This window comes from Chiloscyllium plagiosum, unplaced genomic scaffold, assembly GCF_037043375.1.
Source record: "Chiloscyllium plagiosum isolate Xiang-an unplaced genomic scaffold, Cpla_swu_hap1 HiC_scaffold_6, whole genome shotgun sequence".
NCBI classification, from domain to species: Eukaryota; Metazoa; Chordata; class Chondrichthyes; order Orectolobiformes; family Hemiscylliidae; genus Chiloscyllium; species Chiloscyllium plagiosum.
Window position 1 is genome coordinate 30,032,148 of NW_028270144.1, and position 13,707 is coordinate 30,045,854.

The 13,707-nt window shown below is 40.5% G+C and overlaps 1 protein-coding gene across 2 annotated transcripts in view; it reads right to left on the reverse strand.

Annotated features, from left to right (window-relative positions):
• Positions 1-2,356: 2,356 nt before the first annotated feature.
• tbc1d4 (TBC1 domain family, member 4) overlaps positions 2,357-13,707 on the reverse strand; it is a 288,880-nt gene continuing 277,529 nt past the window's right edge. For both annotated transcript variants that reach the window (XM_043691388.2, XM_043691389.2), the window contains 3 exons: positions 12,620-12,789; positions 10,369-10,545; positions 2,357-3,523 (listed from right to left, as the gene is read on the reverse strand). In XM_043691388.2, the coding sequence (XP_043547323.2) occupies positions 3,248-3,523; positions 10,369-10,545; positions 12,620-12,789 (623 nt within the window). In that variant the 3' untranslated portion in view covers positions 2,357-3,247. The remainder of the gene's footprint in view (positions 3,524-10,368; positions 10,546-12,619; positions 12,790-13,707) is intronic.

Sequence of the window (13,707 nt, forward strand, 5' to 3'; positions counted from 1 at the left end):
AGAAATGGAAGTGAAAATGTTCAGATAGATCAGAGTGGTGAGCACAAATAAAATAACTATTTAAGGACAATTGAATTAGCCATTCAATGTTTCGGACAGGGAGGGAGTAAACTAGGCCAAGTGCCTACAGGCCTTCTCTTTTTGCCTGCCTAGATACCACATCAGTTGCAGGCCATCCTGTAGAATGATGCCCACTCCATTACCCAGGATGGTGGTGATCTAGCAGCACAAAATTTTTTTTGTTATTAATTGCTGGCTTTTCTGCTCCATTTGAGCAAGGTGCTTTCTTTCCTTGTCTAATCCCTGATTATAAGACCTCTATTCCCCACTCCTTCAGACGCTTCCACTTAAATCCAACTATATGATACACGTCACTGCCTCCCATTGTAGTAAGTTTCACATTCTCACCACACTTTGGATAAAGAGGTGTCTCCTGAATTATACATTGAATTTATTGTTAACTATTTTATATTGTCATGTTCTTCCAAGCAAGAGGAAACATGCCCTATGGGTTTACTTGTATCAAAACCTTCCATAGTTTTTAAGAACTTTTTTTTTAGATTAGATTACTTACAGTTGAGGAAACTGGCCCTTCGGCCCAACAAGTCCACACCGACCCGCCGAAGCGCAACCCACCCATACCCCCACATGTACCCCTTTTTACCTAACACTACGGGCAATTTAGCATGGCCAATTCACCTGACCTGCACATCTTTGGACTGTGGGAGGAAACCGGAGCACCACGCAGACACGGGGAGAACTCTAGAGATTACTATCCAGCCTTCATTTTCCAAGATAGCTAAATTCTCAAACTTCTTCCAGTTTGGATACCCTGTGTTTCTGATATTCTCCTTAAAAACTGTTTTGCAGCCTCTTCAGTGCCTCCACATCCTTTATTTTTTTTATAATGTGACAAACAGAACCGTAGACAGTGCTCAGAGTGTGGTCAGAGCAAAGTTCAAATACTTGACATAACTGCTACTAAGTTGCGTGAGGATACAACATTTAACATCCTGGTAAGGAAGCAACACTAAATGAGTCCTCAGAATATTAATTATCTCTGAGAACTGGTGCTGATTTTCCTATCCTCGTCTTGCAAAGATGGTTTCTCTGAGCAGTAGTGCAGGACCAGCTAGAAAGTGGGTCAAATAGGCTTTTGAAGACCATGAGTAGCAGGTTTTGCAGTTGCTCATGGATAAAACCCTTAAAAATTAGTTCTGCAATCTGATGGTAGATTAGGACTCAAGTTATTCTTGGAGTGGTTTTAGGATCTCTGACTGCTTCTGATGCCAACCCAGATTGGCACCCTCAGGGATACTGGATGGACAAGTTGGTGTAGGCACTGTCCAAGGCCATCTGTCGAACTGGAAGCAAATAGATGGCAGATGTTGCATCAGTCTTTAGCAGTGTCCCCACAGTTTTTCCAAGTACTATCCTGCGGGACATCAACTTTTGTCGAATAAATTTCCATCAACTCTTCTATGGACTACATTGCTCAGGGTCTTCAGCTGAAGTGATCCACTCTTCTATTTGGCAAATGGTTTTGGATATCTGCAGTCCCTGCAACTATTTTTTTCACAACAGCAGGGTCCAGTTTAATCAGTCTACTTGGAGTCGTCTGATTTGTCATGAAAATAAGGCAATTATATTTTAAATGTCACCTTAGATTCAAGGTAGAATGGAGTTTTTGGAAAGGAGGATGTGATCTCTCCTGTGATTTGCATAGAAGTCAGTACACATCAAAGAAAACAGTACCCATATGCCTTGCTTTTTATGGAGACAACAAATCACAAATTGAAACCAACTCAAAGGTAGGTTCAAGTTTTAATGATGCCGTGACTTTTGATTGACCTGCAGTCCCTGAGCTGGAGCAGTCTGTATTGTGTTGAAATAACTTCCAGATTCTTTGTTACTCTGACAAGAGCAGTTTCTGCAGCAAAAGGTATATTCACAAAAGTAATGCATGAAGAAAATTAGCCCTTTGAAGAGGTTGCACAGTTACAAGGAAAAGACAGGGGTCTGTGTTTAAACTGTGCAGCAGTCTTTCGGGTTATGTCCAGGCACCACAGGCCAAATGGCATCTTCCTGTGCTGTATCATACTATGCTACTGGAAATCCAGACTGATTGAGGAAGTTTTAGTTAGGAATGAGTATAGTTCTCTTCACACTGGTTTATGCATGACTGCTTCTACAACATTAATATATAACCTGGCATACACCAGACTGAGAAACAAGTGCAATTCCATACATGTCAATTCACTATAATTAGTGTTTGTAGTTCTTTTCTTTTATTTGAACATGTCTGAATTAGCCTTTTGGAAGATGCTTCAAATAACATCAGAAACAACAAGGAAGAAACTTTTTTTTGTTTTATAGAACCTACATTGTATACAGACATAAATTCAAATGATTTGATAATATTTATAACAGACAGTGGAAAATTAAGCACTATTGAACTCAATGGGTGGAAATAGTAGCAGAAGCAGTTCCAATAGTCTTGATTTCCATTTTGAATATTGTCCTTCTTTGGACTTGAGCTGGTTCCGTTCCAGAGAAAAGAGGTAATGATTCGCTGGCGCACTGCAACATCAACCAACATGAAAGCAGTGGAATTTGGCACTTTGTAAGTATGTGTGGTTGAAGTGGAGCTGGTTAAATGCCGTATCCATTCTCCAGTCAACCATTTTGTTGATGTAACGAAATGAACTGCCTTGTGTTTTTAAACAACAATTCAAACTGGCCTCACATTAGAACCACTTTGCTTCTTGAACAGAAAATACATTCTTTTTTTTATTTTGTTTTTACATTTCCCACATGATTTTGACAGATTGAATACCATCCTCATCCCAGTAATTATATATGGCAGGAAAGGAGCAATTGACATAGAACCATCACCTTGGTCTTTGTCTTAATGATCAAGTAGCTCCCCTTGCTGAAGTACAATAAGTAATACAACAGAAGCTGCAGTCATGAAGCACAGTTTCCAACCGTGATGCTAAATATACTAAACACCAAGTAAGTCAGGTGAAGGAGTGTTAAGTTGATTTTTTTTTTAAAAATGACATTTTGGATACCCCACTTTCTAAATTCTCCATTCTTACATTACAAAGGCCTCCATATAATTTCTTCTGAGCCATATACCATGTGACACAGTGTCTCAGAGGCCTGGTAAAGCATGCACTTCCCTTTTCAGAATGGCTATTTGGCTTTCTACGGCACAGTCTCTCGCGTTTCACTCTTGATGTTTTCATGGCTTATTATTTCCTATTTTCACTTTGCTACCATCCAATTCCTCATCCATTGCTTCAGGCCTTCTTGATGAGAAAATCCCTGAATTCTTCCTTACCACAAATTCCCCATCATTTAGGACATCCTGTGGCAAATATTTGCGCATATGTTCTATAGTCTTTAAGTGTGACTGCTTCTCCTGTTCCATTGTACGGATTAGGAGCTTCATTTTATTTTCTCGGATTAAAATGCTTTCAATGCTGGCTTCCAGGTTCTGTATCTTAAAGCGAGTGGCCTGTAAAATGAAGGAGAAAATACAGTTTAGTGGCTCATTAGCAAGACATACATTAACAGAGGACAGATGTACAGCACTAGGCCATTGAACAGTATGTGTGCATCTGTTGGACTTCAGGTGAAAGTGCACCTTCACCTACTTTTGCTCATCCCTCCATCTTCTTTCCATTTTTTTGTGTGTAGGTTCTCCACATTGAGCTTCAACTCTCACCTTCACCAAGTTGCTGTTCTTCACATACAACTTCATAGGCTATTTGACCATGGTAGGAAAGGCACCACAACCCAACCTAAGCCATATTTCACCAGATTTCCATATACCTGCACTATTTACCAAGGCTCAAGTGGAGCAGGGTGAAGAGAGGGATTACCCGACTTAGTTTACCTCCCTCCCTCCACCTTATTCCATCAACCCAGAATCGCCTGTGGTCAGCCATGTCAGCACAGCTCAGTGCTCCATATGGGACCTTCCCATACGGCCCGCCAGACAGTGGGTCTTTTATTCCTTCATTTTTAAAGATCCAGAAGTGTTCTGACACATAACTAAACCTTGTCTTCTCATCATCAAATCGCCCATGGTTTTTTTGATCCATTAATCACTACTAATTGATCACTCATGTTCTCCGATTAACTAATAAACACGCAAAGCCTTTTTCTTTATTCACTGAATGTGGCTGTCACTAGCCAGGCCAGTATTTTGATGATGCTGGAGGTCTGGAGTCACATCTAGTCTAGACCATTTAAAGACAGCAGTTTCCTTTCCTAAAGGACATCGTTTTTTATGACAACTGGCAAAGGTTTCATAGACATCAGTAGCCTCTTAATTCCAGGTTTCTATTGAACTTAAGTTCCACCACCCATCATAGCAAGATTCAAACCTGGGACCCCAGGGTCTCTGGATTAATAATCTTGTGACAATACCACTAGGCCTTCGCTCCCCATAAAGGAAGAAAGGAGTTCACCAGGAACTCCTTAACTTCGAGACCTTCTGAAATCCTGAGAACATAAAAAGATTTGCAGGTATGTAAACATTTTCGTTCCCTCTTTCTTTCTTGAAATTCCTGCCAAAATGCCCAACTGACGGAAACTTACTGGGGATTTCCACAGAGCTTGGAAAGATGGGCAGGCTTTGTTTGCACAGAGTTGGACAATACTGGCATAAAATGAGTATGAATTGAAGATTACAGAACTTGACAGTATAATATCTTAAAACAGAAAGAGATCATGCTAGAGAAACTCAGAAAGTCTGGTAGCATCTGTAGGGAGAGGGAAGTAGAGTTAACGTCTTGAGTCCAGAGACCCTTCATTAGAACTGCTATTCAGGATGTCACTTTCAAGTTGACTGCTGTGTCCGTTAATACAAAACCTTGTCCTTCCCTAGAGTTAAGGTATGAAAAAAAACTGTTGAAGGAGGATTGATGTTACAATCATGGGGAAAAAGCAACATCGACACTGGTGAACTACAATCTAGGCAAGGTTGACTACTCCTTGGTCATTTCAGGTCTTTTCCTCACCTTATACTTCAAACAGGTTTTTGTTCGTCCCAGGTCATTCCCAGCATAGAATAGGTTCATATTGTAGGCTTTGGTAAAGTTTGAGAACTTTAATAAAGTTATTATTTAATCATCTGAGGATGACATAGATAGCTGTAGAAACTCAGCAAGTCTTAGAATTCTGAAGAAGGGTCACCCGAGCTGAAACATCGACTTGGCTTTCTCTCCACAGATACTGCCAGACCTGCTGAATTTCTCCAGCAATTTCTATTTCTATTTTATTGTGACCCTTGATTGTCCTCTGACATAGCTTAGCAAAATATTCAGTTACATGTAAGCTATTCATGACCATCTCAGGGATATGACTGTGTCAGTGATGATGAAATAATAGTGATGACACTAACATTTTTAAAATTTAAACAATAATATCATCTCCTTTGCAAATTAATTGTATAACTTCTTTACAATTTTTCATTCTTTCATGGAATACAGTGTTGCTAGCAAAGCTAACATTTGTTACCCAAACTAAGTGGTTTGTTAGATCATTTAAGAATGCAGCCATATTTATCAATGTGGAGTCACATGAAGGCCACACCAAATGGCACATTTTCTTCCCTAAAGGAGAAGCATAAGAGGTATAGTTAGTAAGTTTGCAGATGACACCAAAATTGGAGGTGTATTTGACAGCGAAGAAGCTTACCTCAGATTACAACGGGATCTTGATCAGATGGGTCAATGGGTTGAGGAGTGGCAGATGGAGTTTAATTTAGATAAATGTGAGGTGCTGCATTTTGGGAAAGCAAATCTTAGCAGGACTTATATACTTGATGGTAAGGTCCTAAGGAGTGTTGCTGAACAAAGAGACCTTGGAGTGCAGGTTCTTAGTTCCTTGAAAGTAGAGTCATCAAGTAGATAGGATAGTGAAGAAGGTGTTTGGTATGCTTTCCTTTACTGGTCAGAGTATTGAATACAGGAGTTGGGAGGTCATGTTGCGGCTGTACAGGACATTGGTTAGGCCACTTTTGGAATATTGTGTGTAATTCTGGTCTCCTTCCTAAAGGAAGGATGTAGTGAGACTTGAAAAGGTTCAGAAAAGATTTACAAGGATGTTGCCAGGGTTGGAGGGTTTGAGCTATAGGGAGAGGTTGAATAGGCTGACCTTATAAGAGGTCTATAAAATCATGAGGGGCATGGATAGGATAAACTGACAATGTATTTTCTCTGAGGTGGGAGAGTCCAGAACAAGAGGGCATTGGTTTCGGGTGAGAGGGGAAAGATATAAAAGAGACCTAAGGGGCAACTTTTTCACACAGAGGGTGGTATGTGTATGGCATGAGTTGCCAGAGGAAGTGGTGGAGGCTAGTACAACTGCAATGTTTAAAAGGCATCTAAAGGCATGAATAGGAAGGGTTTGGAGGGATATGGGCCAAGTGTTGGCAAGTGGGACTAGATTGGGTTGGGTTATCCGGTCGGCATAGACGAGTTAAGATCGAAGGGTCTGTTTCCATGCTGTACATCTCTATGACTCTAGGTGTACTTTGTTGGCCAAGCCAACATTTATTGTCTATCTCTGATTGTCCTTGAGGTGGCCATGGTGGGCTGCCTTCTTGAACTGCTTCAGTCCATTTGGTTTAGATAGACCCACATGCTTTCAAGGTGGATGTTCTCGAATTTTGACCCAGTGACAGGACAGAAACGATGATATACCCCCAAGTCAAGGCAGTGAGTGAGTTGGAGGGAAACTTGCAATTGGTGGTGTTCCCATCTGTTTACTTCCCTGTCCTTTTACGTGATAGTGTCCACGTATTGGGAATTTAATATTGAAAGAACCTTGGTGAATTTCTGCAGTACATATTGTAGGTGGTACACACTGCTGCTACTAAGCATTAGTGGTGGAGGGAGTGAATGCTCAAGCAAGTGATCTCTGGAATCAAGCTCTTTTGTTCATAATTGAACCAAGGCTGTAATGAGGTCAGGAGCAGAGTGGGCCGTGCAGAACCCAAACTGGGGCATCAGTGAGCGGTTATTGCCAAGGAAGAGCTACTTGATAGCACTGTAGATAACACCTTCCATGACTTTACTGATGATCAAGAGTAGACTGATGGGGTGGTAATTGGTCAGCTTGGATTTGTCCTGCTTTTTGTGTACAGCATATACCTGGCCAATTTTCCACATTGCCAGGTAGGTGACAGTGTCCTTGCTGTACTGAAACATCTTAGCTATTGACACAGCAAGTTCTGGAGCAAACTTCTACAGTAGTGTTGCCAGAATTTTGTCAGTGCCCATAGCCTTGCAGTGCCCAATGCCTCCAGCCTTTTCCTGATATCATATGGAATGAACTGAATTGGCTGAAGACTGGCACCTGTGATGGCAGGAACCTCTGGAGGGAGCCAAAATGTATCTCTGACTTGGCACATGTTGCGAATTGTTGTGGATTTTTCAATCTTATCTTTTGTACCGGGCTCCCCCATTATTGAGGATGGCTATACTTGTGGAGCCCAATCCTCGAATGTGTTATTTAATTTTCCACCACCATTTATGACTGGATTGGTTGCCTGCAAAGCTTAGATCTGATCCTTGGCTATAGAATCACTTAACCTTTTCACTTGCTGCTAATGCTGTTTAGCACACAGGTAGTCCTGCTTTGTAGCTTCATCAGGTTGGCACCTCATTTTTAGACATACCTGATATTGCTCCGGGTGTGCCTTCCTGCACTCTTTATTGAACTAGGTTTGAGCCCCTTGATGGTATTGGGGAGATGGGGATATGCTGTGCTATGAGGTTGAAATTTTCTTTGAGTACAAATCCATTGCTACTGATGGTGCTTCACAGATGGCCATCTTGAGTTGCTAAATCATTTTGAAGACTAGTACGGTGAAATTGTCACATTAGGCCTATATAGTGGTCACGTTTATCGATATTGTCATAGACAGGTGCATTTGCAGCAGATAGATTAAATGAGGGTGAGGTCAAGAATGTTTCTCCCTCTTGTTCGTTTCCTCACAACATGCTGCAGACCCAGTCTAGCTGCTCATTGGCTTGACGGTAGGAGACAGAGGGTGGTGGTGGAGAGTTATTTTGCAGACTGGAGGCCTGTGACCAGCGGTGTTCTGCAGGAATTGCTTCTGGGACCGCTTTTGTTTCTCGTTTATAGAAACTATTTGGATGAGAATTTGGGAGGCATGGTTAGTAACTTTTCAGATGAAACCAAAATTGGTGGTACAGTTGAAAGTGAAGAAGATTATCTAGGATTACAAAAGGGTCTTGACCAATTGAGCCAATGGACTGAGGAATGGCAGATGGAATTTAATTTGGATAAATGTGACATTTTGCATTTTGGTAAAACAAACAAGGCAGGACTTATACAGATAATGATAGGGCCCTGGACAGTGTTGTCGAACAGACAGATCAAGTGGTCCAGGTACACAGTTCTTTGAAAATTGCGTCACAGGTAGACAGGGTGGTTAAGGAGGCATTTAGGACACTTGCCTTCATTGTTCAGACCATTAAGTATAATATTTAGGATGTCATGTTGAGGTTGGACAGGGCGTTGGTGAGGCCACTTTTGAAGTATTGTGTACAGTTCTGGTCGCCCTGCTGTAGGAAGGATATTATTAAATTGGAGAGGGCATTCAGAAAAAGATTTACCAGGATATTGGCAGAACTGCACAGTTTGAGCTAATGGGAGAGGCTGAATAAACTGGGACTTTTTTCACTGGAGTGTAGGAGGTTGAGAGGTGACCTCATAGAGGCTTATAGAATCCTGAGGGGAAATATATAAGCTTAAAAGCAGAGGTCTTTTCCCTAAGGTAGGGAAGCTCAAAACTAGGGGACATATTTTTAAGGTGAGAGGAGAAAGATTTAAAAAAAGAATGTGAGGGGCAACCTTTTCACACAGAGGTGGTTCATATGTTGAATGACTTGCCAGAGTAAGTGGTAGGTATAGGTATAGTTATAATATTTAGATGACATTTGGATAGGAAAGGTTGAATAGGAAAGATTTAGAGGGACAAGGACCAAACGCAGGCAAGTGGGAGTAGTTTAGTTTAGAAAACTTGGTCAGCGTGAACTAGTTGGACTGAAGGATCTGTTTCCATGCTGTTTGACTCAATGGCTTGGTCAGCTTGAACTTTAGAAACACTACCGAGCCACTGTTGGTAGCAGCATCCCCCACCTAGAATACTTTCTGTACTTTTGGCAACCTCAGTGCATTTTCCAAGTGGCGTGAAATATGGAGTAGTACTCGTTCATTAGCCTTGGTTTGGAGGAAATTTAGGGCTGTTACATGCGGTAATCAGCAAATGATTTCCTTGATCACATTTAACTTGAGAAAACTCCCTCCCGACACTACACCACTATACACCAGCTCTGCATGGTATGTTTGGCTGGTGGGACATGACATACCTACGGATTATTATGGTGGCATTTAAAACATTATCAGCAAGTTACAATTGCCTGAGTAATTGCTTTGCCAAGCTGCTGCTTGACCACTCTATCAGCTTGCTGTCCTAATTTTGGCATTAGCCCCCAGATGTTGGTAAGGACAACTTTGCAGTGTCAACAGAGCTGTGTTTACCATGGAAGTTTCCAGTGCCAAAGTTGATGCCAGGTGGTCCGTCCATTTTTGTTCCTTTTCTGAAATCTTTTAGAGGTTTAGTACAACGCAGTGGCTTGCTAGGCCATTTCAGAGGACACTTAAGTGTCAACTACTTTGCTTTTGGTCTTATAATTAATCAAGAAGTTTCATGCACTTTATGACTTCCCGCAATTTTCATGTCTGAGCCAGAATTAGTTGGCCAATACTTTAATATGTAGAAAGCAGCATAGTGATGTTAGGCTTATTGAGGGTCAGAGTATGTCCTATAGCTCAATCGGCTGTACAGAAAATAACTGACAGATGAATGGGAACCTAAACATAGAAAAAAATTGAATCGTAGAATCACTACAGGAAGCAGGCCATTTGTCCTATCAAGTCCACACTGACCCTTCCACCCAGACAGATACCCCTACCTTATCCTGGTAACTGTGCCAATGCACCATGCCAGCACATCCTGAATGCTACAGAGCAATTTAGAACTGCCGATTCACCTAACCTGCACATCTTTCGAGTGTGGGAGGAAACCCACGGAAACACAGTGCTAACCACTGATCCACCGTGTCACCCTAATGATGGACACAATTGTCTTTGACATCCAAAAGCACCTGACATTGCAGGATTAAAATTAATTTACTTGATTAAAAAATACTGAAGTCAGACGTATGTGTTATCTGTCCCAAAGAAAAGATCCTGTGGGTATCTCATTTCCGGAGACAATATCATTTGCGTTAACAGTTTTACAGTTGATGTCATTGTTACCTGAAGCTTCTCCAGTAGCTCCATGTTTTGTCTCTTAAGCTGACAATTTGCTCTCTCCAGTTTCTCCAGACGGTCTCCATCATCATTGGGCAATGAATTCTCCACCATCTCATCTTGCAACACATGGTACTCTACCTCATAGGCATGGAGCTGCTTGGAAATGTCCATCTCAAACACCTACAACACACCAGAAATGATTCACTGAAAACAGCAAATGAAGGAGACCTGAAATTACTGCTAGGAGGAGCTGATGCTGTCATACAGATTTAAACTTAAAAGAGGATTGTGACCTTGTCCCTAGAATATTGAAACTGTTGAACTGAAAATTATCTTTGTACACTGATGAATAACTTAAGATTTGTCTCATCTGTTGACAACAATGATGCAATGCTGGCCAGAAATTGCAGGAAACAGTAATGGCAAGTTCACCATATGCCATCATAACCAGTGTGGGAAACAATCTAGCAACAGTATTGAGAACAACATAAGCCTTGAGTCACCAATCAGCACAAGCAGCTGAAGGATTTGTGGTTTTGCTGTTGGACTATTGAAAGCAGCAGCTCGCCATCTATCAGTCTGAGTCTCAAGACATTGGTGAATCGCCATTGTAAATATGGATGGATCTCGACATCGAGAGCTAGTATTTCATGTTGTAAGAACTCCGCTAATGGTAAGATTTATGGTCCTCACTCTTGAGAACCAGAAAGAGAATAACTGAAAGAACTGAAGTCGCACAGAGAGAGGGAGTCCATTCAGCCTATCCTGCCCAGTTGTTAAGAGATTACACAAACAGGGATGAAGAGAGCCGTGCAGGAATTTGAAAAATACAATAATAATTATAAAACGGAAGCATTGTTGGACAAGGAGCCAATGTAGTTACATATACTGAAACCAGATTGGAGTTGGAAGATGCATCTCAAATAGCTTTTCTTAAACACTTTGGAGATTATATCTAGGCAGATAATGCATTAAAGGAGATTGGGTGGGACGATTTTATGAGGATACATACACGGTTTTGGTTCATATGACATTTCTGGGATATTGGGATTCTGGCACCCTGGTAGTTTTTACTTTCTCCTCTTTAGTTATATGATGTGAACAAAAAACATCTTTCTTTGTTGTGGGAGCTTAGGGTAAATGAAAGGAAAGATCGTTTTCACACAATCCATGATGCTAGTTTGTATTGAACAATTTAATTAGTGGAGCAGAGTTTCATGTGTTTGCTCATATCCTGTACTGCTAACAATAGGGCTGATTGACAGTCAGGGTCTCCCTTGGGCCATGAGGATCACGTCTAACCTGCTGAAGCACTAGCCAACTACAAAATCATAATAACAGAATCCTGAACAATACTTTTGTTCTCAAATGCTAGTTGTTAGGCTGGACAAATGTAGAAGGAAAAAGAAAACTCTTGAAGTGGAGCACAGCTGTGCTATATAAACACTGTGTAGAAAGTTGTACTTGACATACATTAAACAAGCAGTAAAACATACTGAGTAAAATATAAACCACTGTTGAGGGCTACTGTGCTAACAGCATCACTTAGATGTGATCAACAAAGTCATAAACCTTACTCTCTTCCTGTAACTTGAGGTCAAACACTTTTAAGACTGGTCTGTAAATTACAAGTAACATTAGCTTTACAGCTCCTTTGGACTAATACATAACTATTAATGGCCTTAAATTATCCCTCCGGATGATTTATAGAAAAGCATAAAGCGCGCCAGGCTGCACTTATGGTCACACTATCTTTATTATATCAAGGACAGGCAGTGTGATGATAAAATATTAAATCCCCATGGACATTAGAAAAGCTATTCAGTTTAAAACTTCTACCCACATGCAGACAGTTCAGTGATTGCAGTTTGCTGTTTTAAAAAGGTCAAATACACTGTCTATTAATTCTATCATAAACATAGGTATTCCATTTGTTCTGATACAAAAGACAGTTTAAATCTGAAAGCTGTTAATTAGTAAATAACTTTTAAGTGCTAAAACTACACAGATAGTGGAACAAAAGATGATAAAAATAAATTTTTCTTTATTCTTAGTGAAATATGAAAGTATGACCTTGCCTAAAACAGGTTAGTATAGATAATCAATATTATATTGATGCAGATATTTGCACTATTAGTGAATTAACTATGAATATCCTCTCTGTGTCTGACCCTTGACAAAACTTAGATAGTTTCGAAAAATACAAATCCAGGCAATTTGAAAAGTTCACAATACTAAATAATGACATTAGTACCTGAACAATAGTTTTCTCCATCTGTGTGTGACTCAGATTTGGAATCGTTGACTTTATGAAATCTACGATGGTCTCAAAACTGTCACATTTCAGAATTAATGCCTCGTGACTGCTCATCAGGCTAAGGGCCACTTTAAATATCACCTCAGTCCCTTGGAGAAACATAATATCTGTTTTTTTGGAAAAGGAAAAAGAATACAGACCCACAAGTCTTTATGTTAGTCAGAACATCTCCATTTTCAAGTCCAAATTATTACCTATTTGGTACCATGTGTAGAATTTAAAAAGAATCAATATTATGTTTATGCGACTTAGCAATACTTGAGTACTCAGACAGGTCAGTTCTCCCAACGAGGTCCCAGACAGACATTTAATAAAGCAGCTTACCTGTGAGAATAAATCTGTGCTATACAGACATGATGGTTTTCCAACAGTGTTACTCATCAAACATGTCAAGCACTACAATTCATGGTAAGCTGTGGACCTGTATTCATAATTACTGTTTTAATCAGCTCTCTAGAACAACTGTCAAATGGAGGTTCCCAAATCCATTGATATCTCAAAGTTTATCATAAATATTTTCACAGTTTGCAGGCAGCGCAAATATTCCAGCACTCATTGTACAGAGTGAAGCCTACAACCAACCTACATTTGTTAGCCACTCTCAGTGGGAGGAGGTACTGCTTTTGTTACCATAGTTACCACTATCCCATACTCAACCACCCTCCTCAAGCCTTCTTCAAGAAATGGCTGCATATGCGGAATGCAAAGCAGACTAAAAACTGAAATCATATGTAAATTTTGCTTTACAACATTCTACCTATTCCTGGTGTGTAGAATCAAATTAAATCAGATATGGAAATTAAAATATCGGGCGACTGATTATGTGGAGTTTACACATTCTCCCCCTGTCTGCATGGGTTTCCTTTGAGTGCTCCCATTTCCTCCCACAGTCCAAAGATGTGCAGATTAGGCAGATTGACGAGGGTAAATTGTCCAAAGTGTCCAGGGATGTGCAGGCTAGGTGGGTTAGCCATGGGAAATGCAGGGTGATAGGTGAAAGGGTGGGTTTGAGTTGGATGCTTTTT